Consider the following 27,004-nt stretch of genomic DNA (forward strand, 5'->3'; position numbering starts at 1 on the left):
AGTCACGAGATGCATCCCGTTCCCTACGCAGTGCACTACTTTCGACTAGGGCCCATAGAGCTCAGGTCAAAAGTAGTGCACTATGTAGGGAATAAGTTCCCATTTGGATCTCAGACATAGACAATCTAACCCTAGCATGTGGATATCTGACTGTCTGTTTTCACGTCACTCCAAAATCATTTTCGTTCTTTTCGTCACTGATCATTTAAATGACATCAATATCACCCCCCCAAAAAAAGACCCCATTTATTTGGACTGGAACTAACAGACCCAGTTGAGGAACGAACCAATTATATAAGTGACTTACGTAACGTTGACTAATTATGCAAGGACTATATTAAGGAATGCACAACACGGGAGGGTGGTGGACGCTTAATTGGAGGAGGACGGGCTCGTGGTAATGGCTGGAGCGGAATCAGTGGAATGGTATCAAATACATCAGACATGGTGTCAATGTGTTTGATGCCAGTCCATTCGCTCCGTTCCAGCCATTGTTATGCGCCGTCCTCCCCTCAGCAGCCTCCTGTGACGTACAACTGTTCAATTCAGTAAAACGCACACGCAGTACACGCCCGCGCAGAGCACGCCCGCGCAGAGCACGCCCTCTATTAATCAGATACTCAGTTTACGTGACCAAGCGCAATCTGGTTTATGCAAGTCCATCCTGGTTTTTCTCTGTGAGTCTACAGTGGCACAGTTCAATAGACTCAATGCCTATTCATTATTCAAGTTAAAAAGCTACTTTGACGTGTTGTCACTGACATCTGTTCCCCCAAACAACTTCGTAGGCAGCGACGGATGCGTCTTCCCCTATTGGCTGTCCTGTCAACGTAACAACAGGAAGTGTGTAATTTGTGGCGATGCCATTGGCCCTGGTCTAATTCTATGATGATGCATCCTTCCTTTGTCGCTTTGGAGTTTTGAGAGTTAACAGATGCTTCGACCACATTAGATTGCCCTTGATTATTTCACATCAAGGAAGGGGAGTTTTTAAACAGGGACATTATCTGTGCCACTATCTGGCACAGATCTAGAATCAGCTTACCTTAACCTTAGACATTAGGTTTACACATACAAATCTGACCTCAGATCGGTATCTAGGTCAACTTCTTCTCCACTCCAGATTACCAGAAACAATCTAGGATCAGTTTACCTTTCCCAATTCTTAACCATTAGGCTCCCCTTACACAAATCTGACTTTTGTTTGTCCACACGGCCAACTTCCTATCTCCACTCCAGATGACCTGGCATTTGTTGCCCTTTTGGAGCCTGGCAGGCTACGGATCTAGAAAATCAGCTTACCGTAACCGTTTGTGTAATCAAAAGCAAAACTGGTCTTGGATCGGCTCACCTGGCGTCCATTGTTGGAGCCCTTGTTGGAGCCGGGCAGGCTGCAGCGTCCCATGCTGCCGTTGGGCGTGGTCCCGCAGCTGCTGATGATCTGCAGCTGTTTCTCGGCGCGGTCGGCACGGTCCAGGAGCTCCTCGATGAACTGCTGCAGGCGCACCTTGGCGTTGGCCTCCCGCGCCGCCGTATCCTGGAGGAACTGGTCTATCTGGGTTACCTCCCTGGTGAAAATCGGGAGGAGAGGAGACGGATAGTTACTGGTGTGCATAAACACACATAGGTTACGTCCCAAAAAGCACCGTATTTACTTCACACACACACACACAAAAATATAAAACGCAAAACGTAAAGTGTTGGTCCCATGTTTCATGAGCTGAAATAAAAGATCCTAGAAATGTTACATACGCACACAAAAAAAAGTATTTCTCTCATGTTTTGAGCACAGATTTGTTCATATCCCTGTTAGTGAGCATTTCTTTTTTGCCAAGATAATCCATCCACCTGACAGGTGTGGCATATCAAGAAGCTGATGAAACAGCATGATAATTACACAAGTGCAGCTTGTGCTGGGGACTATATAACGACACTCTAAAATGGTCAGTTTTGTCACACAACACAATGCCACAGATGTCAAGTTGAGGGAGCGTGCAATTGGCATGCTGACTGCAGGAATGTCCACTAGAGTGGTTTCCAGAGAATTGAACGTCCATTTCTCTACCGTTGTTTCAGAGAATTTGGCGGTATGTCCAACCGGCCTCACAACTGCAGACCACGTGTAAACACGCCAGCCCAGGACCTCCACATCTGGCTTCTTCACCTACGGGATCGTCTGAGACCAGCCCCCCAGACAGCTGATGAAACTGAGGAGTATTTCTGTCTGTAATAAAGCTCTTTTGTGGGAAAAACGTATTCTGATTGGCTGGGCCTGACTCCCCAGTGGGTTGGCCTATGCCCAGTCATGTGAAATCCATAGTTTAGGGCCTAATGAGTTGATTTAAAAATCAACTGATTTCCTTATATGAACTGTAAGTCAGTAAAATAGTTGAAATTGTGACATGTTGCGTTTATATATATATATCTTTGTTCAGCATAGTACACTAAATTGGACCAGAGCCATATAGGCTCAGCAGTCATGGACTGGTCTATCTGGGCCACCTCCCTGGTGGAGGCGAGAAGAGACACAGAATGGTTTGAGTACACACACACACACACGGGGGAGTTGGTCTGACAGTGCAACCTCATTAAATGTAGATAGATATCTGCACACTGATGAATGGTCCTGCAGTTTACTGGGCAACACTAAGCAATATTAACTGCTATATTAACAGCAATAGTAACCTTTGCAGTTAAGTAATAATGCCAGAGAAGCCGGTATTAGGAGGATATTGGTACGACGTCGAGGGCCGGCAAACCATTCCAATATATCCTCCAACCACCGGCTTCGAGGTTGTTATCACTTTTATTCAACTGGTTACCAACAGATTTAAATAAGAATTGATATATTTTCATGAATTTAATCATACTATTAAAAAAAAATATGTAAAAAAAATCCCAACACAAATCTATGGTTGCTACCCAAGCCGGCTGGTCGTTCACTCTATCGGTTAGGTTGCCAGAGACGCGACCCAGTCATGAACTCGTGTTCTTTATCTATATCCGAGTCATTCGTTCTAATGTTCCGTTGCCATGCTGCCTGGCAACGTTCTTATCCCTTGGTTGCTAGCTAGCCAACTATGGCTAACAGTCACTTCAAACAGAACAGCAGAGTAGCTGCATTTGCGTTTGTTTAAGCTGTTTTCTAGTGGCATTTATTTGTCGTGACATTTACAATGAGCTAATGATGAGCGATTTCGTCTGGCATAGAACATGTGCTCTCGTCAGGACAATGTTCAGAGGAGCTAGCCAACTACACAGCTAACACAATCACTTCAAACTGAAAATACAGCAAACTACAGTAGCTCTATTGATATTTCTTTGTATATATATCCATAAATATTATGCCGATTCATGATTTCGACTGGCTGAGAAAAGAGGTCTCGTCCTGACACGTTAATCCTCAAATGAGACAGCGGAGATCAAATTTCAATATTGAAAAGGTCGGAGACAGCAAGGTTTATACAAATCTCTGCTGTTGCAAACCAAATGCTGGTCTAAAAAGAAAAAGCGACATGATGTCTAGATCATTTTTTTACAGTGGAGATCAAGTTTATAAATTGCCTGGTTGGGCTGATGAGAGTTGATTACGTCATAGCCGGAGGTAACTTGTGGAATAGACACCGGCTGGAATGCGGTTTTAACCAATTAGCAACCAGGATTAGACCCACCCGTTGCACAATTCATGAATTTATAAGCTGCAGGTTATTGGATGCGAGTACACTACGTTTGCAACTAACTGGGCGACCCAACTCCCTGGGAACATATGGCAAGAATGGGTGGTTTGGGGCGTACTAAAACAAACACACATCACTTCTAACGGGAGGACAGAAACCAGATGGTTAGGTGCACACATACCAGACCTGGGTCAAATACATAATGTAAAATACTGCACTTGATTTACAATGGACCCAATAGAACACACAGTACAGTGGAGCTGGACATGAAGATTTGTGCCATCTTTAACACAGACAGACGCACAGAGATGCAAGACAATTAAACGTCACAGAATCTCCTGCTGAGGTGCCACAGACATGTCTGGACTGTTAAATGCCATCAATATCACCCCCCCCCCGGACCATTCAACAAGGTGACCCATGGGTAGAATCATTTACTCCCACAAGAGCGTTATATGGACACTGATGGATCTAAGTATAGGATCATATCAAGTACCGTAAGTGGAACCTTCTGGAAACACACACACATACCGGGGGGGTAATGTTGACCCTAAGGTACTGTATATAGCATACAGATTAGTGATATACTGTATCTGCTAGCACAAGGAATCCATCTCTTCAAAACACACACACTCCTACACAAAACACACAGGAACCGACTGATTAATGCTATCGCACTCGCTGTCCCAGTTTTATACATACATTAAGTTTTATTTCCACACAGATACTGTATCATAGCTGAATCTTTTTCACATTCGCTTCTCTTCTCTCACACCGTCTTTTTTCCTCTCCCCTCACTTCTCACCCTCGCTCCCTCTTCCACTGTTTTCTTTTTATGCTCGTTTATGTGGACCTGCATTCTGCAAGACGTCACTGGGGCCGGGAGCGAAACAAGCCATTTTCCCTTCCCTTATCTCTGTGGTGTGTGGGTGTGTGTGTGTGTGTCTGTGTGTGTGCGTGCATATACCACGTCTCTGTCCTTTTAAACACCAGCAGCCGCTCCTGTCCAAACAAATCTCCTCAGAAAATCCAATCAAGACACACACACAGACAAAAGGTCCTACTAGCGCTGGCTTGTCGTTGGTTTTACGGGAGCAAAGGAACTACTGTCTGAAGGTTAACGTCACACGCTCCAGTTATGAACACATCCCAACTGGCACTTTATTCCCATAATAGTGCACTACTTTTGACCAGGGCCCACAGAGCTGAATAGGGTGCCATTTGGGATGCAGCTTTGCCTGCATTTCCACCGCTATCGACAGTGTTCCGTGAAACTGGTACAAATGGACAATAACGGTCATGTAAAACGTTCTATAAAAAAGGTGTGACGACCCTCCCACTCTGTCTGCCGAATTCTCTCTTTGCGCTCGTTTTCCTTATTAGGATGTCGGTGGGCGGAGCCGGGAGGGTCGTCAGCGAAATGGGACACACCTGGGCTCGGGTGTGTCCCGGGGATAAACACACCTTTCCCCCCCATACACCGGGGAGACTCTCCACGCCGACACACTGTTGTCTTCTGGTTGTGGCAATTTGGGGCTTCGTGTTCATATGTTTTGGCACCTCAACACCCCTCATTATCACCATCTATTCATGCATCCACTCACACTACACAATCCATTGTAACTTGTATAGTTTACTTTATTTAATAAATATATGTTTGTTCTTTCTCTCTCTGTGTCGTCTTCCTCTTTCTTACGAGCTAAGAGCCGGTTCGTAACAAAGGGAAGAGGCTAGACTTGAGAAATGTTTGGCATCTGGCGAAATTAAGTGTCTGTCTTTGGGGCCAAAGACATTCCAAAATTAGATTATTCAGATTAGGATGAGAAGAAGTGTTTGATCAACATGAAAGATGTGGTTATCAAATGGGTGTGTAAATAAATAGAGGTGATAAAGCTGGATCAAATGAACGTTTCCACACACACACACACAGCGCAGTAGTTTGAGATTTGACAATAGCATCATCCTTTTAAAATATTTATTTTACCTTTATTTAACTAGGCAAGTCAGTTAAAAGAACACATTCTTATTTTCATTGACGGCCTAGGAACAGTGGGTTAAATGCCTCGTTCAGGGGCAGAACGACAGATTTTTACCTTGTCAGCATGATATGGGGTTAAAGCTCATCTCAGGGTTGTCGTATATTTCAATAAACTTCCAACCCTCTTTTGGAGACTTTATTTCTACTCATCTCATTCATGCTGAGTAGGATAGAAAAGCTAATGAGTGACTCTTCAACTAGCCCAGAGAGGATGAACATTTTCCCTGTTGCTAAACTGGCTCCAGTCACGTTATGAGCTTCTCTCTCCCCCTCTTCATTTCTCTCCCTCCCTCCATTTCACTCTTCCTTTCCCTTTGAATCGACAGGCACGAATACAATCTCACACCTGCCATTTTGTATACCTATGGTTCGTGTAGGAGTGCATTTATGTTGTGTTCCAACAGCTTTCTGATGACTCATCTTCGCTCCCTGTGTGTGTGTGTGTGTGTGTGTGTGTGTGTGTGTGTGTGTGTGTGTGTGTGTGTGTGTGTGTGTGTGTGTGTGTGTATTCACACTGTCTGCTTCTGTTTTCAGTGTCACAGCTAAAGCGATCAGGAGTCAGGCCTGCCACCACAGTCACCGCTATTTTCCCTTACCTCCAGGCAGTGGGAGGACGTGTCAATAAGGGTACACGCACACTCACGCACATACAAAACACACACAAAATAGGATTTCAGCAGCCACCCTCAAAACATCAAAGAGACGTCAATTTCAACACATAACAGATACAGGAGTCGAAGTGGCTGGAGCAGACTTTCCTCTATATTATGGGATGTGACGGGCTTCATCAAAGGAAAAGAGAAAGTGCACTACTTTTAACAGGGCCCAGGGCAAAAGTAGTGTGCTATGAAGGGAATAGGGTGCCATTTGGGACACCGCCAGAGAACAGAGGGTGACGGAGAGGTTGCTAAATATATACACCAATATATAATATATGGTGTAATGAATAATCTGGTTTACACTGAGCATTGAATCCCCTCTTAGAAAGTGCTGTAGAATTGTGGGTAGTCAGGGTAGTGAGTACCACAGTGTGTCACCAACCTGGAAAAACACGAGTCCCAAATCCAACCCCATTCCGTATATAGTGTTCTACTTTTGTACTATGTAGAGAATAGGGTGCCATTTTGTCCCAGAGACACAGACTGGTAGTAGAGTTGGATGATAATGTTGAAGAATTGGTATTCATGATACATTTATCCAAAGATGTTAGGCTTTACATTTATTTTTGTTGGGATATATTGCATCTGTCTTTGAGTACCTTTTCTACTCACTTCATCTGGCTATTCAAATAGTAGTTTTTTTTTTTATACACTAGACCGATATGAAAAACATTTCTAAAAATGACAGTCATTTGAAGGAATAGAAAAATCTCCTTTGCTAGGGGGCAAAAGACACCGGTGCTGAATGGTTGCAGTGAATACTTGTAGTGGTCTGTAGGTTGGAGGGACTTGAGGGGCTAGCACACAGAGGCACACACACATCCCATCCAGTCTAGAGCAGACCCACCTGGTTGAGTAGAGGGAAGGAGAGGAGCGTGACCACAGATTGGATTAGAGGTGTGTGTTTGACTGATTGCACCAGTGGATGCGTGTTCGACATGTACAGTAAGTGCACTACACAGCTGATTCGAATAATCAACTAATCATCCCGCTTTGATCGTTTGAATCAGCTGTGTAGGGTCCCGAGGACAGAGTTTGGGAAACGCTGATCTAATGCGTGTGCTCCTGCAACCCGGCCTCTGCAGCTATCCCACCAGATAGGTTCACAAAAGAGCAGCAAGACATTCATCCATGACAGAGGCATCCTCCAGGAGTGTGCGCATGGGAGCACGTGTGTGTACCGGAGTATCAAACCTCTGAGGATCCATGTTCCTGTATTTCACATGGCTGACGGCTCCTGGTTATTAACTAGCTACATCAATACAGAGAAACACTAGCGAAGTCTTAGGTGGCGAAACACGTACGGGGAAGAAATGTGTTCGCAAATGTAATACTGAAGAATATGATAGAGTACAGTAAGCTTTTTCTAAAGCGTTATTGTTTTTGACAGTGATGAAGACAAAGGATAGAAAACGGGACTACAACTCTTCCGCCCAGGCTCACTGTTATATGCATCTCGGTCCACGCTTTGACCAAACTGACAAGGCTCCAATAAGACCTGGGGCTAGAATGATACGCCAATCCTCTGGGAGTGTAGGGCTAAGGACATGCAAAACTGAAAACGCCTCGCTCTTCTCCCTCTCTCGCCAGAAGTGTTGTATTAATGCACTATATCACCTGACCGGCTGACAGACGGACGGGCGGCTCACTCTGCATAGCTGAAACTGAGTTTGATATTAAAGAGGGGAAGAGGGTGGCTTTAAAGAGACACGCATAGACACAGAAACACGCAGAAAGAGAGAGACACACCAAGAAATCAAAAGAGCCAAAGGGAAGAAGCAAGAGAGGAGACAGACAGACCGACACATCTCAGTAGGAGCTATAGGTGATGTGTCGGTTTCCTGTGGTCAACCTTATTTTATTTTATTTAAACACACCGCTCTCTAGGCGTGACTCATCGTCTCCTTCCAAAACTAGCACCTCCAGACAGGGGGAACAAGTCAACAAATAAGCCCACATGTTCAGACCAGCACTGGGGAAGTTGAAAACCAGGTCTCCTACAGCCATTCCTGGGTCTTACTATACTGGGACACTAGGGCGCGTGTGTGTGTGTACACACGTTTTACTATACTTGCGAGTACCAGAAGTCCCCTCAAGAAAAGTAAACCAACTAAAATTCACAACTATAGTAAGTCAGAGCGTGCAAGCTATTAGGAAACAGGCCTAGTCTGTGTCTGACTGGCACAAACCTAGACAAGACATTGAGGGTGAAGTAGTACCAGACCACCTGCTTACAGGTTGGTAGGATGGCGCTACAGAGGATAGAGCTTCCGTGAATCCATGTTCTCTGTTCCTCACCCGTCCTCTCCTCTTCCATAAGCTCTACCCACACACACACACACACACCTACCTCCCACACTCAGTTTCCCCATGCAGTATATACACCATATAATAGACTTCCATAAGGAACACAGTGTCTCAGATGGCTAGTCCTCTAGTGACACCTCTGGTTATCCACACTACAGGGCAGATAAAAATGCATGTTAGAGACATTAATATGGAGGGGAACTGAAAATATGTGCAATTGCATCTCGACAGTGTTTGCGCCCCAAATGACACCATTATTCTCTTCATAGTGCATTACTTTTGACCAGGGCCCATAGTAGTGCACTACAAAATGGAATAATGGTGCCATAGAGTACCACAGTATGAGTCATAATACCCATAAAAGCTAGCAGTCAAAACAGGGGAAATGGTTCCAAATCGTATTCCACCGTTCATTTTTAGAAACACTTCAAGTAAGGGTTGTGTTTCATGTAGGCTTACCCTGGCGTAATGTTTTGATAATTGTGTAAATCGCTCAGAAATGGGGACTTACACAGTGCCTTCGGAAAGTATTCAGACCCCTTGACTTTTTCCACATTTTGTTACGTTACAGCCTTATTATCAAATGGATTAAATATATTTTTTTCAGAAATCTACACACTACCATAATGACAACGAAAACAGTTAATACATCTTTTCAAATTTATTAAAACAGAAAAAAACAGAAAAAAATGTACATAAGTATTCAGACCCTTTGCTGTGACACTCGAAATTGACCTCCGGTGCATCCGGTTTCCATTGATCATCCTTGATATGTTTCTACAACTTGGAGTCCACCTTTGGTAAATTCAATTGAATGGACATGATTTGGAAAGACATAAACCTGTCTATATAAAAAAGGTCTCGGTTGTCAGTGCATGTCAGAGCAAAAAGCAAGCCATGAGGTCAAAAGAATTGTCCGTATTGCTCCGAGACAGGATTGTGTCGAAGGCACAGATCTGGGGAAGGGTACCAAAACATTTCTGCAGCATTGAACCACCAAGACTCTTCCTAGAGCTGGCCACCCAGCCAAACTGAGCAATCGGGGGAGAAGGGCCTTGGTCAGGGAGGTGACCAAGAACCTGATGGTCACAGACAGCACTCTAGAGTTCCTCTGTGGAGATGGGAGAACCTTCCAGAAGGACAACCATCTCTGCAGCAGTCCCAATTAGGCCTTCATGGTGGAGTGGCCAGACAGAAGCCACTCCTCAGTAAAAGGCACATGACAGCCCGCTTGGAGTTTGCCAAAAGGCACCTAAAGACTCTCAGACCATAAGAAACAAGATTCTCTGGTCTGATGAAACCAAGATTGAACTCTTTGGCCTGAATGCCAAGCATCATGTCTGGAGGAAACCTGGCACAATCCCTATGGTGAAGCATGGTGGTGGCAGCATCATACTGTGGGGATGTTTTTCAGCGGCAGATCAACGGAACAAAGTACAGACAGATCCTTGATTAAAACTTGATCCAGAGCGCTCAGGACCTCAGACTGGGACGAAGGTTCACCTTCCAACAGGACAACGACCCTAAGCAAACAGCCAAGACAACACAGGAGTGGCTTCAGGACAAGTCTCTGAATGTTCTTGAGTGGCCCAGCCAGAGCCCGGACTTGAACCCGATCAAACATCTCTGGATACCTGAAAATAGCTGTGTAGCAACACTCCCCGTTCAACCTGACAGAGCTTGAGAGGATCTGCAGAGAGGAATAGAAGAAACTCCCCAAATACAGGTGTGCCAAGCTTGTAGCATCATACCCAAGAAGACTCGAGGCTGTAATCGCTGCCAAAGGTGCTTCAACAAAGTACTGAGTAAAGGGTCTGAATACTTATGTAAATGTAATATCAGTTTTGATTTTTAATACTTAAGCAAAAATGTCTAAAAACCTGTTTTTGCTTTGTCATTATGGGGTATTGTGTGTAGATTTATGAGAAGAAAAAAAACACTAATCCATTTTAGAATAGGGCTGTAACGTAATAAAATGTGGGAAAAGTCAAGGGGTCTCAATTCTTTCCGAATGCACTAGATTTAACCCCAACAAATTAAATGCTAATTAGCTGCTGAAGAACTACAAATGCCATGATGATCTGGATGAGAGTGCCAAATCGAGGCAAAGGTAAGAATCTCTGGATTAACCATCTAATGTAAGCTAAATTTAGTAATGAATTTAGTAAATTTAGTAATGCATTTCTTTGAATGTACCGGTTAGCAAACGGTGCTAGAGATGACGTGCAGGAGCTTGCAGGGATGTGTAGTCTTCCATGTCTACTTTTATGTGAATTAGCAGGTTCAAATCTGATAGTAAATAGTCACTTTGTCCGAGAGAGATTTACGTGGTTATGAAAACGGCACGCCAGGGTAAACCTACACAGCCCTTATTTTAAGTGTTTCTAAAATGTAAGGTGGAAAAACAAAATTGGAACCATTTCCCTGTTTGACCGCTAGGTTTTATGGGTACTATGACACCGCCACTGAGGGGCTCTATTTGGGATGCAGGATCGGTCTCGCCATGCCAAGATGAAAGCGCACTGCGTGGCTGATATAATTCTAAATCGGGTGCTAGTTTCATGGTCAGATACAGGCCAATTTCATGTTGCCATTTATACAGGGGTGTAAATCTCAACTGCAGAAGTCAATCTGCTTCAGCAAGAGAGAATGATCATTTAGGGCGCTGGTCAAATGTAGTGCACTACAGTTGGTAGAGCATGGCGCTTGCAACGCCAGGGTTGTGGGTTCCATTCCCACGGGGGACCAGTAGAAAAAGTACAAAAATGTATGCACTCACTACTGCAAGTCGCTCTGTATAAGAGTGTCTCCTAAATGACATAAAAATGTAAATAGGGAATCCGGTGCAATTTAGGATGCATCCTGATTATCTATAAATAAAATGGAAGGCATGATTAGGACGGTCTTTTAAATGGAAATACAACTTGCAAGATTTGCACTCACATGTATAATAATATACAGCTATACACAGTGTACAAAACATTAGGAACACTTGCTCTTTCCGTTACAGATTGACCAGGTAAATCCGGGTGAAAGCTATGATCCCTTATTGACTTGTTTAATCAATTTCAAAGTGACGGGTTAAAGAAGGATTTAAAGTGACGGGTTAAATAAGGATTTAGGGGGGACAAAATGGCGCCGTAGAGAGAACACTGTGTTTCAGCGAGCTCCCGTGGCATTCGTAAATTTATATTCTTTCATTAATCTCCTAGCTTGAAAAAGTGGTAGAATTGGCTAAATAAGTTATCCTGCAATGAGTCTTGACGGTTATTTCTCAAAAATCTCCGACAACATGCCCAGCAGAGCTACTAAGAACTCGACCAAAACCACCATCCCTGTAGATGTGCAGGAGGAGCTAGCTTACGTTAGCGAGGCTAGCACCGTTGCGGATCCAGGCACAATGGACCTGGTGATTCAAAAGATGACGGACAACATTACTAAAGTGATCGATGTTAAGATAAGAACGGTCTTGGAAGCAATAGCAGGCCATTCAGCTGAATTACAGAGGGTGGTCAAACGTGTCGATGAGGCGGAAGGAAGAATCGCTACAGTGGAAGCCTCAACTACATCTATGGACACTAAGATGAAAGCACTTGAGAAACAGGTGCGCGAAATGGCGGAGCACATTGACGACTTGGATAATCGAGGACGCAGATGCAATATTCGTGTTGTGGGACTCCCGGAAAATTCTGAAGGGACACGTTCAGTAAAATTTTTTGAGGAATGGATCCCTGACTACTTACAAATGGACACTAAGGCTGGTCGTGTGAAGCTGGACAGAGCTCATCGCTCTCAAGCACCGATACCCGGTCCCAACCAGCGCCCACGGCCAGTGGTTATAAAGTTCCACAACTTCACCGACAAGCAGCGCGTTATGGATGCGGCTAGAAATATCGGCTCTGACGGTAGTCAACGTAAAGGTCCAAAGGTCTCATTCTTCAATGATTACTCCACAGCGGTTGTACGAAGACGCAAAGGGTTTGATGAGGCGAAGGCTCGACTCAGGAGAATGAAGATGGACTACGCACTGTTGTACCCGGCCACATTGAAGATTATGGTCAACGGATCGCCTAAGAAATTCTCCACACCTGAAGAGGCTGCTGCGTTTATTGACTCTCTCGGGTAAATAACTTTAAGCTGCGCCGCCGCAGCATTGGATAACTTTATTATCTTATTTGAACCTGATCATGAAACAGTGGTGTGAGCTCTCACATGCTCCGGTTCAGTAATATTCGTATTTTTATTATTTTTCTTGCTAAAGTAACTGCCGCTATAGCTCAGGCTGAGATATGGGTGAATCTATATTGGTGCCCAGGCTTGGTTTTAGGTGGAAGAGCCTCAATCTTCATATATTGATTTTCATTTTCATATGTATAAAGGACGAGGCTATTGAGTGGCAATGCAGACTTAAGAGTCTACATTGGAAAGTTGAAATCCCCTGCATGTTAGCTAGTGGGAAAACCCCCTTTTGGATCTTTACATGTTTAATTTTTGGGTTTAGTATAGTTAGAGTTCAGGGTTCATATCGTTTGTTTATGCTCGGTGAGATAGAAGAGAGTTCAACACATGGAAAAAGGTACCACCCCATTTTTACAGTGGGATTCAGTCTGAATATGAAACGGTCAAAGTGCAATGGCAGGTAATACACTGCGTGTATGTACATGGAACATTAGAGGGAGCCATAATCCCATTAAAAGGAAGAAGGTACTGTCTTTTTTGAAAAAAGAAAATGTTGATATTGCCCTGTTGCAAGAAACTCATTTGGATGATAAGGAACATCTGAAATTACAACAAGGGGGGTTTGGTCAAGTGTTTTTCTCATCATTTACATCCAGAAGTAGAGGTGTAGCAATTCTTGTGAAAAAGAACTTACCACTTAAGGTCTTGAATTGTGTGAAAGATAAATCTGGTCGCTTTGTTATAATTAATGGTACTTTACAAGGGCAGAGCATCTCCATAATGAATATTTACTTCCCCCCTGCCCACCCCCCTGATTTCCTCACCAAGGTATTTCTAGACTTTTCAGAATTAAACTCAGACACTGCAGTGGTTGGAGGAGATTTTAATTGTTTGTTGAACCCCCTTATTGATAAGTTTCCCAGCGGTATAGCTTCACTCTCCCCTCGAGCTAAGTCACTTAAAGTTATTTGTGATGATCTGGGGTATGCTGATGTTTGGAGAACTTTTCACCCCTCCAACAGAGAGTTCACTTTTTTCTCTGCACCTCATGGATGTCAGACTAGAATAGATTACTTTTTTATGCCCAGGACGTCTTTGCAGTCTGTTTTATCTGCTAGGATAGGAAGCATAGTCATATCTGATCATGCGGAGGTGATCCTGGACATAAAACTCAACGGGGCATTCAATCTGTCAAGACATTGGAGGTTGAATACAACCATCCTTAAAGACCATACGTTCACATCATATTTTATTACAGAGTTTAAAGCATTTTTCTCTATTAACTCTCAATCAACAGATAATCCCTCGCTCCTTTGGGAAACCTGTAAAGCGTACGCCAGGGGTCTGATTATGTCATACACAGCCACTAAGAGGCGGAAAAAGCGTGAAAAGCAAAAAAGGTTAGAGGGTGAATTAGGAACTAAAGAGAAGGACTACATTAAAACTCCCACTCCTGCCCTATTAAAGGAAATATCAGTTCTTAGATCAACGTTGGACTCTCTCCTAACACAGGACGCTGAAAAGAAAATGGGATTTGTCAGGCAAAAGCTATACGAACATGGCGATAAGCCAGGAAAGTACTTGGCGTACTTAGCTAAAAAGAGAGCTGACTCACAGTCAATTGCTACTATTACTGATTCGGATGGCAATCAGTTATATGAAAATAAATTGATAAATGACTCATTTAAGAAATTTTATGCAAATCTTTATGCCTCAGAACTGCCAAATGACGCACCCAAATTAATGGAGAATTTCTTTTCTAAGATTGAGCTCCCTACTATCTCCGAAGACCAGAGATCTCTCCTTAATGCCCCTATTACCGAGGAAGAGATAATGTTCGCAATTAAGAATCTGCAAAACGGTAAGGCCCCAGGACCAGACGGGTTTGGTAGTGAATTCTATAAAGAGTTTCATGGCCTGATCCTTGAGCCATTGCGTGATATGTTTAACCACTCATTTTCAAATGACCAGCTCCCTCAAACGCTGAGGGAAGCCAACATATCACTTATTCTCAAAAAGGGAAAATGTCCAGAGTCTTGTTCCTCGTACAGACCAATTTCCCTTCTGAATGTGGATAGAAAATTACTTTCTAAAATTCTAGCCACAAGATTAGAGGACTCACTGCCACTAATTGTGAAAGGAGACCAAACTGGCTTCATTAAGGGCCGTAAGTCGTGCAACAATGTCAGGCGGCTTCTTAATGTAATTCAAGCCTACCAACAAAGTGCTAGGGATGGTCTTGTGCTCTCCCTAGATGCTGAGAAAGCATTTGATCGTGTGGAGTGGTCTTACCTACTCTTTGCTCTAAATAAATTTGGTCTAGGGGACAACTTTATAAAATGGGTGAAAGTTTTATATGAGGATCCTCAGGCTGCTGTCCTTACTAATGGGCTAAGGTCAAATAGCTTCTCTATATACAGAGGTACCAGACAGGGCTGCCCTTTGTCCCCCCTCCTATTTGCACTCGCTATGGAACCACTGGCTGAGGCCATCAGGGTAACGCCTGCTATACAGGGGCTGCTCATTGGTGATGTTCACCATAAAATAAGCTTGTATGCTGATGATGTCCTGATATTCATCTCTAATCCCGAGACCTCAACTACATCTCTTATTAATATTATTCAATTATTCAGCGAATTCTCAGGCTACAAGATTAACTTAACTAAATCAGAGGCTATGCCACTTGGTAGCCTTCACTCTGTACCTAATACTTCTCCCCCCTTCCCTTTTAAATGGTCTCCCTCAGGCTTTACGTATCTGGGTATATTTGTAACTCCTAAATTCCAGCAAATGTACAAAGCCAATTTTGTTCCCTTGTTTGATACAGTAAGACAGGATCTGGAGCGCTGGAACTCTCTCCCGATTTCTTGGTTGGGTAGAATATCCCTCTTGAAAATGAACATTTTACCTAGACTACTTTACCCAATCCAAATGATCCCAGTATTACTCTCCAATAAGGTAATAAAGGATGTAAATGGATGGCTAAGTTCCTTCATATGGAGTAAACGCAAGCCAAGGCTTAAGATGGCAATATTGCAGCTGCCAAGTTCTATGGGGGGCTTGGATCTGCCCAATATCAGGTTCTATCAGTGGTGTGCCCACCTATGTTATATTTCTGATTGGATCACAAACGATGACTCCTCTATTTGGTTAGACATTGAGACTTCTCTTTCAAAATACCCCTTACAGGATCTTTTATTTTTCAGAAGTTTCAAGTCTGTAGAAGATCACTGCAATAATCCTATTACACTTAACACACTCAAGGTGTGGAGGTCAGTTCGGCGCTTCCTGGGAAGGTCCAAACTGACCTCTGCTCTTACCCCAATTCTTAACAACCCAGATTTTGGTCCAGGATTGCTGGATGCTGGCTTTAACTCTTGGCTTAATAAGGGCATACGCAGACTAAATGACTTATTTGCTGATAAGATTCTATTGTCATTTGAGCAGATGGTGGAGAAATACCGACTCCCAAAGCAGGACTTTTTCCGCTTCCTACAAGTAAGACATTATATTGTGAAGAGCACCACCTTAATTGGTAACCCTGATATGTCTGTCATTGAGAGAATGCTTTTCTTTCCACAAAGGAAAATGTCTGTAAGTCTGTTTTATGATGCTTTAAGGTCCTTTCCTGCTGTCGATACACAGAGGGTGAAACAAGTGTGGGAGAAAGAATTGTCTGTGACTATTGACGAAGAGATGTGGGAGGACATTTGGAGATATGCAAAAACAATATCTATATGTAATCGTACTAGAGCAATCCAATTAAGAATAATACACCGATTGCATATATCCCCAAATCGCAGACATGCCTTTAGCCCCTCTTCCTCTTCTCCTCAGTGTCTTAAATGCAAAACTGATACAGGCACCCTAACACATTGTTTATGGTCATGTACCAAAATACAAAGATACTGGTCTGGTGTTCTGCAAGAAATTGAAAAGATCCTAGGGGTTGATCTAGAATTGGACCCAGTTTCTTTACTGTTGGGTCTCCCTAGTAGGCATGTTACTTCTGTGAGTAAGAGGAGGCTTTATAACATCCTTACCTTTGCTGCAAGGAAAAACATCCTTTTACGGTGGATTAGTGATAAGGTTCCTTCTATTAAAGATTGGCATAAGATACTTTTTGAATGGGTGCCTCTGGAATATCTGACATGTACATTGCATTCTAAAACAGATCAGTTCTACAAAGTGTGGGAACCCTATCTAAATTACCTAGAACCTGAGGTATCAGCTATTATGCTGCAAGGATTCTCTTAGAATGGTGGTGATCTATGTATTCAGAACTACACTGTATGTTCCATGTGTGGAACCTAACTTCTTAGTTTAAACCGAGCTTTTTTGTTTAATCTCTGTTTGTAAGTTTGTTTAAAATGTATGTATTGAGAGACGCAATGATGGGGATAGGGTGAGAGAAGCGGGGATAGGAAAGTGGTGTGCGTATGTGTGTATAGGTATATGTGTATATATATATGTATGCGCAGATATGTGTAGGCGGGTGCCGTATTTTTTTTATTATTATTATTATTTTTTGCCTTGTCTCTGTTGTTGTATCTCTTTAATATGGGTGAAAATTGTGAAATTCCAATAAAAATACTGTAAAAAAAAAAAAAATAAGGATTTAAAGTGACGGAGATAACTTGAGACATGGATTGAATGTGTGCCATTTAGAGGGTGAATGAGCAAAACAAAATATTTAAGTGCCCTTGAACGGGGTATGGTGGTAGGTGCCACGGTGCACCGGTTAAAGTGTGTCGAACTTGCAAAGCTACTGGGTTTTTCACACTCAACAGTTTCCCGTGGGGATCAAGAATGGTCCACCACCCAAAGGACACCCAGTCAACTTGACACAACTGTGGGACGCATTGGAGTCAACATGGGCCAGCATCGCTATGGCACGCTTTCGACACCTTGAAGAGTCCACGCCCCGACGAATTGAGGCTGTTCTGAGGGCAAAGGGGGGTGCAACTCAATAATTCCAAATGTTTTATACACTCAGTGTATCTATTGAACTACTACGTGTTTAGCATTGCAGGGACCAAGATGAAAAATGAAATGTATCGGAAAGGATCGAATGGGAGTATGTCACATGCAAATGTAAAGGACGTCACGATTCTTCCTAGCAAGTACCACATCCTCCTGATACGGCTCACACCGAGGCTCAAACCCAGGACCTCTGCCCTGCTAGCGCACGTGACCGCCCTCCTGAAGCGTCTTACCATTTGGCGCTACACGAAAAGCTAGCTATTCAGTGGCGCAAGTGGCGACACAAGGCTGAGGAGGACGTGTCACACTCCCCCATATGCTACTAACAGGATGATTTCAGACAGGGTACAAATGCCTAATTAGTCATTAGGATGTAAATGAATGTTTTGGTAATCAATGAGGTGAGCATAGGACCAGGGAGGCCGGGACTAATGAGAATTAGACTGTGCTCATAAATCCGCTGCTAAATCACCTCCGGTTAAGTGGATGGGTGTCCAGTAGGGTTCAAGCCAGGCACCCTAAACTGTTATCACCTAGCTTATTACCATGCGGCTCACTGAATACTAATCATTCCCTTTGCTGACCTACAGAAGGCAATTAGCCTGAATTGTAGCATTAGCATATTAGCTAACGATGCTAGCATGAACAGCAGCGCATTCTATTGGGAAATGCTAATCATCATGCAAACACACAATGACGGAGTGGAAGGCAAAAGGATATTCCAGGGAGCATATTTCAACAGTGCTTTCTAAAGGAGATCATGGTATGCTATGACGTTGTGACATGGAAAGAGTGTCATGCTGACTGAAGAATAATGATGCATCCCGGGGAAGAGGGGAAGCAGGGAGGGCCAAGAAGGACAAAGGGATGAAAGCAGATAGAAATGTAATAGTCGTAAAACGATAATGATCTAAACCACTGCTGTTCATGGATATAAAGATAGGGGACATGAACAGGATCTAGTATCTATCCATCTAGGGTTAATGACCATGATAAGAGGGGCTAATGAATAGTCACACTAGCTTACAGCCAGCCACTGTCACTTAAGATGAGACAGAGGGGCCATGTCCCAAATTACACCCTATTCCTTATTTAGTGCACTATTTTTTTTACCAGGACCCTTGGGGGTCTGGTCAAAAGTAGTGCACAACATAGGGAATAGGGTGCCATTTGGGACGCAGCCCTGACTCACTCTGCACACCCAAGGGTCCAACAAGTCACAACAGCCACGATAAATAACACATGGTCGGCATTCCAAATGGCATCCTATTCCCTATATATATTGCACTACTTTTGACCAGACCCCTAAGGACCCTGATCAAATATAGACCCTTAATAGGGTGCCATTTAGGACGCAGAGGCATGATCTTCTAAAGTGGTCCTGTTTATATGTTAATTATCATCACTGGTCAGTCCGTCTTTCATAGTTGTCATGATCACCGGTTATTAATTCAATATTATACAGCATTAATATTCATGAGGTGAAATAATTCATTAAAAGCCATGCATGACGGACAGATAGAAAATACCTTTTAGAAATAGTTGCTTTGTGTCGTTCAGACAAGTGACAAACGCTTATTATGGAGTCTACTTAGTCACCTGGATGGGACTAAGTAGATGGGTTTTTTTTTACGTACACACACGTAAACACATGGAACAAGCGCTTACACACCACACACACATAATTATACATATACATATATATATATATATATATATAATATATTCACATCTATATTAATACATACACACACACATTATATATATACACACACATATACATACACTGTATATATATACACACACACACACATATGAAAGAGACAGTGAGCGACAGCTGTAGGAGGAGACAAGCTAGAGAATAGAGGGTGCACAAGACCCAGGTAGCAACGAAGGACAATAAATACTAAAAAAATCAGTATGCCTTGATCATGTTGATGAACCTCATCGACCCGTTTTCAAAGCCTTCTCTCCTTGAGGTTCTTGATTTCCAAGAAACCCTAATCCAGGTCCCGGTGCTCTACTATTGGATTGAGTGAATATTTTATACAAATGTAGCCTACCAATCCCAAAGGGCAAAACACATTGTGCTCACAAATGGTTAAAAGCAACGGTTAGCCGTCCTATCACCTCCGAGTAGAAATGTCGGCCATTATTTTCTATTCATTTGCCGTCGATACTACATATAGAATCGTCACCGTATGTCGACACCCCGCAGGATTTCGCTAACACCTGCTGCTTTTAGAAGGGAGTCTATGCGGTGCGTTTTGTCGTATAGAATGTAATCCTATGGTCAATAGTAGGGCCGGGACGATACCAGTATCGTGATACTCGTTAGTATCGTGGCAAGGAAACAAAATACGAATCGGATTCAACTTCTTTAGGAAAACAGCCCTAGTGTTGGAAACAAACATTATGTAATTCTGAGTCAGATGTATCCATTTATTTTCCAATCTATAGCACACAATATTTTATATACAGCAGGTTTTTAAAGGACTAAAGAGTTGTCTGCTTGGTGTTTTCATTTTTGCCATGGAATCTTTTTTTTCTATACTGGTATCATCACAGCCCTAGTCAATAGAATGCTTTGACAATTCTGTCAAATGAGTCAATGACAAAATCAAGAGTCTCCTTTCTACAAATTCGTTATATTCTCGAATGCAAAATAATGGCTAAGGGCTAGCTGGACTTCCTTTTCTGCTTCTGTTTGAAGCCATAATTTCTAATGGTTATTTTATGGTCTTATCGGATCATGCTAATAAGGCTGAAGGGGATATCAATGTATTCATCTGTTTCGAGTTTCCTCTTCTGATTCTGAAACATGGGGGGCGGGAGAAGGGGAAGACCTGATCTTATCACCTGGTGATGGCAGTATTCACACATACGGTCTTGCAAGCTCACATCAACACCTAGAACCAAGACTTGAGCAAACGTCATTCCAACACGGTCGACCTAATTGGAGAGGTGTGTCATAAGTCTCTCCATTGCGCCCTTCCTCTTGCTCACGCTCTCTTCAAATGGTTTCTATTCCCTTCTCACTCCCTCTCTCTCTCTCTCTCCAAAGCCAAGGACCTGCAAATCAAACACTCCATCGTCTAAACTGGGCCGGGGTTCATTATCGATCCCCTACCTTCCTGGTTTCTCCATATCTATGCTCAGGGCTGTAACATGCATTTCTCATACGTGACTTCATATTGTTTGTGTCAGTGCCTTCGGTTGAGGTTTAAATTATTCATCTTTAAAATGATTCTGTTAAAAAGGGGAAATCTAGGATTGGAACATCAATTTTTGGACTATTTAACCTTTAAAGTTGAAAGGCGCATGAGGTGAAACAACGCCACTGATCGTACCAGTGCATTTGTTATTGTTTTGCTGATGAAACGGAAGAGAGGAGCATCCAGCATTGTTGTATAGCAAAATACAAGTACATTCTTTGCTGTTCTATCACGCGTGCAATGATGTATTGTAAGATGTAAAGTACTCATTCTTACATTCACATAGGTTCTATTTACACACTTTACTTTAAATGTCAACCTTTTTTCCATGTCATTAAGGAAAGCTTTCACATCTCCCGTCAGTTGAGTGTCTCTCTCTCATTGGTGTGTGTGCGTGCGTGAACCCACTGCTTTAAGACACTGGCTCCTCCCTACCCTGACAGTCAGTAACGCTTTGCATTCTGGGAATGCTGCCTCGCTTGGCGCAGAACGAACCTGTTTCCACTGTAGCATCACATCGGAGAGCCATATTGTAAGCCGCCCTCCTCCCTCCCCCCTCCCTCTTAAGGGAATGAGTATGAAATACGTTAGATGAAATACGGTACTGAAATTGCACCGCATTGAGTGTGGCCTTTTGATGTTCTCACTAGGGGCTTGGTCATTCACTCAGCCCACCCTGGCTGGGTGTGGGGCATAAATCACAGGGACAGAAGCGCTGACCATGTATGCATGCATGTACTTATTTTCTTTGCATTATTCGAGGTCTGACAACACTGCATCTTTTTTGTTATTTTGACCAGTTGTCATTTTCTGCAAATAAATGCTCCAAATGACAATATTTTTATTTGGAATTTGGGAGAAATGTTGTCAGTTTATAGAATGGGTAAAATTAACATTTTTTTTTTTTTAAACATACCTATAAATAGTAAAACCAGAGAAACTGATCATTTTGCAGTGGTCTCTTATTTTTTTCCAAAGCTGTATGTATCAGTGGCAGTCATTAAATTTTTTTTTTTTTTATTTCAGTCAGTTAAGAACAAATTCTTATTTACAATGACGGCCTAGGAACAGTGGGTTAACTGCCTTGTTCAGGGGCAGAACAACAGTTTTTTACTGTGTCAGCTCGGGGATTCGATCTAGCAACATTTCGGTTACTGGCCCAACGCTCTAACCACTAGGTTACCTGCCACCCCAGACAGAAAAAAGAAAACTGTATTTTTTTTTTTTTTTTCATGAGAACAGCCTTATTTATATTACAGCATACTGGATGGCTGTCATTCATATTCCATTCACCCAGTTCAAAGTAACAGCGATAGGTTTAGCCTACTTGAATTGATAATCACATTTTCCCTACACCCAGGTTGCTACAACCTAGCCTATGAATGAAAGTTTACAACGTAGGAGCACATAGGTCGAGAGAAAAATTTGACACATTCAATTCCGCCTTGCACTCTTGCCCGCATCTAGGTGATATAGGGTGTAATCATTAGTCCAACAGTTTCAAACGAGTTTCTATTGCACAAATACAGGTATGTTTATCCCCGTTTTGCCTGTTTGCTTCCGTTTAAGAAACATTTAACAGAATCGGCGGAATGAATACATCACAGATCCCGCGTAAACACAGTTCCCTTTCATAGCAGCCACGTTGTATTCCTTCTCGCATCTACGCGCTCTCTTACTCTCATCTTGTCACTTCGCTGCACAACACATCAGCTGTATGTGAGCAGGCAAAAAATTATTTCTAAGCCAAACCATATCATAACCGCTACACACAGCCTACATCGCTGCCACAATATTAGCTAAAGTAACATCATAGTCAACATAGCTAATAGAACTAACACGTAAGTAAACCCATGCATTAACATTGGTGTGCAGTCGGTAAGCAGTTTAGCACTTACACAAAAGCTTACCTTGACTTGGAAGAGTTCTAGTGTTGTATTGGATAGTCCTAGCCAGCTAGCTAACATAGCATCCCTATGTTTGAGATGGGTGTTTGAGTAGGCTGAACTAGCTACCTGAATTTGCTAGCGCTCACTTGCTTCTCCTTCATTTTGGAAGACATTAATTTGTTCAAAACTGTTCAACAACTGTCTTTCTTGCTCTTTGAATCAACTACTCGCCACATTTTATGCACTGCAGTGCTAGCTAGAGCTTATGCTTTCAGTACTAGATTCATTCTCTGATCCTTTGAATGGGTTGACAACAGGTCAGTTCATGCTGCAAGTTGTCATAATTACTGTGCAAGTCTATGGAAGGGGGTGCGAACCATGAGCCTCCTAGGTCTTGTATTAAAGTCAATGTACCCAGAGGAGGACAGAAACCAGCTGCCCTCCGGCTACACCATGGTGCTACTCTACAGAGTGCTGTTGCAGCTACGGTAGACCATTGCAAAAGTGTGTTTTAATCAATTATCTGGTGACGTGAAAATATTCAGTATATAGTTTTATCTAAAAAGGATCACTTTTTAAACGTTTAAACATTTTGTATGCATGCATGTTAAATCCTTAACAGCAGAGCAATTATTTTGTAAACAGCTGAAATGTATAGGCATTTCTTATATTACAGGCTTGCTTTACTACCTATTTCTGTTAGGGAATGCCTAATCTGAAGTGCGTGTGTGCAATATCTCAAGTTGCCCTTGCATTCCTTCTAAATAATAAAAATGTTTTGAAAAATATATTAACTTTGGCAATGGGTAAAGTCTACAAAAACAAAAGTCTGTTCATAACAAACTCTAGTTTTAGAAACAGACAACTGCATTGAGATCAGATGTTTCATAGATGAGAAAATGTGTAGAATGTCGCCCGGAATCCATCTTGCTCCATCTTCTCCCACTGCCGGCCCTTCTCCCAATGACTTCCTCTCATTACCATGCCTCTCACCACCATTTCTACATCCGGTGAAATACCTGGCTCATTGTTCTACCAGTGCTAGTAGTATGTAGACATTTTGTTTAGCTTGCTACCTAGCTCTGTATAATATGAATGACACCGTATGATGACATTACTGTACTTTTATATTCGCCTGAGAGGGGTAAACGTTTATTTTTTTCTATGCTAAAGCTATGTGATAAGGCAAATGTTAGTAGTAGCTGTACCACTGGCTGTTGTCTTGCGGCTAAATCTATGAGTGTATAAAAGGAGAAAATAAACCATTTAAAATGTCTACACATGCTTGTGAATAGTTGCAGTGTAATACGGTGGATGAAAGGTTGCTTGTATAGTTTAATAGTTTGAATGCTTACTGGCTAAAGGCTATGATGATATTAATAAAAAAAATTGACCTGTGGCGCTAGAACATCACGTCACTATGTCCCCGATCCCCTCTCTCAGCATGTGACATTCTGTTGCTAATGCAAATCGAAAAGTTTATGTACATGCAATGTCATTTGAATTCCATTGTTTCAACCCTCTTCAGTCTAAATAAGCCCCTAGTTGCCCTGATATCTGCTACTACAACCCCTGTGGCTTTCCTCATGTCCCTTGACCTTCATTTCAGATCACAGCAGGAAGAGTTTAATGACTCTCCCATCCAATCAACTGCGTAAATGCTCCATGAACAGCCAATCATCACTGCTCACAGTGACATGGCCCAGGCTATTATTGGACAACTTTCATTGACCCAATGAAAGCACAGCGCTGGCATTACAATGCAAATGACTTGGGCAATCTGCTGCCTTTTACTTGATAAGATCAAAGTGGGTTAAGAAAAGAACATCTCTCTTCCTGATTTCCTGGCACAATGTGTTAGGTTACTGAGTTGCCAAGCCAGTAAACCTGAATAAGTAATCTAATATAAACTCAGCAAAAAAAGAAACGTCCTCTCACTGTCAACTGCGTTTAATTTCAGCAAACTTAACATGTGTGAATATTTGTATGAATATAACAAGATTCAATAACTGAGACATAAACTGAACAAGTTCCACAGACATGCGACTAACAGAAATGGAATAATGTGTCCCTGAACAAAGGGGGGGGTCAAAATAACAGTCAGTATATGGTGTGGCCACCAGCTGCATTAAGCACTGCAGTGCATCTCCTCCTAATGGACTGCACCAGATTTGCCAGTTCTTGCTGTGAGATGTTACCCCACTCTTTCACCAAGGCACCTGCAAGTTCCCGGACATTTCTGGGGGGAATGGCCCTAGCCCTCACCCTCCGATCCAACAGTTCCCAGATGTGCTCAATGGGATTGAGATCCGGGCTCTTCGCTGGCCATGGCAGAACACTGACATTCCTGTCTTGCAGGAAATCACACACAGAACAAGCAGTATGGTATTGTCATGCTGAAGGGTCATGTCAGGATGAGCCTGCAGGAAGGGTACAACATGAGGGAGGAGGATGTCTTCCCTGTAAGGCACAGCGCTGAGATTTCCTGCAATGACAACAACCTCAGTCCGATGATGCTGTGACACACTGCCCCAGACCATGAGGGACCCTCCACCTCCAAATCGATCATGCTCCAGAGTACAGGCTTCGGTGTAATGCTCATTCCTTCGACGATAAACGCGAATACAACCATCACCCCTGGTGAGACAAAACCGTGACTCGTCAGTGAAGAGCACTTTTTGCCAGTCCTGTCTGGTCCAACGACAGTGGGTTTGTGCCCATAGGCAACGTTGTTGCCAGTGACGTCTGGTGAGGACCTGCCTTACAACAGGCCTACAAGCCCTCAGTCCAGCCTCTCTCAGCCTATTGCAGACAGTCTGAGCACTGATGGAGGGATTGTGCATTCCTGGTGTAACTCAGGCAGTTGTTGTTGCTATCCTGTACCTGTCCCGCAGGTGTGATGTTCGGCTGTACCAATCCTGTGCAGGTGTTGTTACGTGGTCTTTAAGGGAATTGCTCAAACATTGGCACATTCTAAGATCCGATGATGGTCCGAAAACACATTACCCATACTTTTCCTTGGTCGTATTCTCGCGGGGCCAGAAACCTCAGAGATGAACTGGTAAACTCTGATTTACCATTCCAAGATATCCCTGCACAATGTGTATTCGCGCCCCTACTGGATGGAATCTACAAGTGTAATGGCTGTGCTCAATGCAATGGCACTTATAAATGTAGATCCTTCACACACACCCAATCAAAGGTGTAATTACGTGCTCCACTAAGGCAGTTATTTATCTTATAAACTTGTCTTTCTGGTAAAAAATGATGTGGGTAAAACAAAGCGCGAAGTACGTCTCGGAGCATCGTTGCACCGTTAGGTGCAAAAACTCGACTTACCCAGTTTTTGGAAGAAAACCACTCGATTTCGTCTATGTTATATTGGCATCGAACATGTCACCCTCCCTAGGAGAGGGAGGTGACCTCGACAGTTTGCTGTTAAAACAAGAGGCTGCTTGGATCTTTAAAGACCCTTGCTCCCTTCGGTCTCAACGTAGACTTTGATCTGAAGCAATTCTTGTGATTTTGCTATTGTAAAATGTTTGTAGGCTTATGTAGCCAAATTGTATCTATGATCGTACGCTATCCATTTATGTTTTTTGTATCCTATTTTAATATGAGAATTAACCAATGATTTCAGGCCACACCTGGCCATGATTACAGACACCGGTGTGTCTTTTGACACTATATAAATGAATCATCCCGCAGTGTTTGTCATTATACCCTGATGAAGACAGCTTGTCTGTCGAAACGTTGGACATAAATAATTTTGCATCTGAGCTCCTAGAGTGTGCGGCTCTCCTTTATTTTTTTTAAGTGTTCCACTCCGCTAGCCAGCACCTCGCCTAAATAGGTGCCTTTCTTTCGCCTCTAGGTTACACGTGTTCTGCCACTGAGGACGATCAGCTGTCTGTCCTGTCTCCCTGTAGCACTGTCTTAGTACTCACAGTACGGACATTGCAATTTATTGCCCTGGCCACATCTGCAGTCCTCATACCTCCTTGCAGCATGCCTAAGGCACGTTCACACAGATGAGCAGGGACCCTGGGCATCTTTC

The 27,004-nt window shown here is 42.9% G+C and overlaps 1 protein-coding gene across 1 annotated transcript in view; it reads right to left on the reverse strand.

Annotated features, from left to right (window-relative positions):
• Nucleotides 1-27,004, reverse strand: part of LOC139578953 (F-box only protein 41-like) — a 106,199-nt gene that overhangs the window by 52,405 nt on the left and 26,790 nt on the right. Inside the window, exon 4 of the mRNA XM_071407109.1 lies at nt 1,352-1,568. Coding sequence (XP_071263210.1) covers nt 1,352-1,568 — 217 coding nt within the window. The remainder of the gene's footprint in view (nt 1-1,351; nt 1,569-27,004) is intronic.

Source organism: Salvelinus alpinus, chromosome 6 (assembly GCF_045679555.1).
Source record: "Salvelinus alpinus chromosome 6, SLU_Salpinus.1, whole genome shotgun sequence".
Classification (NCBI taxonomy): Eukaryota; Metazoa; Chordata; class Actinopteri; order Salmoniformes; family Salmonidae; genus Salvelinus; species Salvelinus alpinus.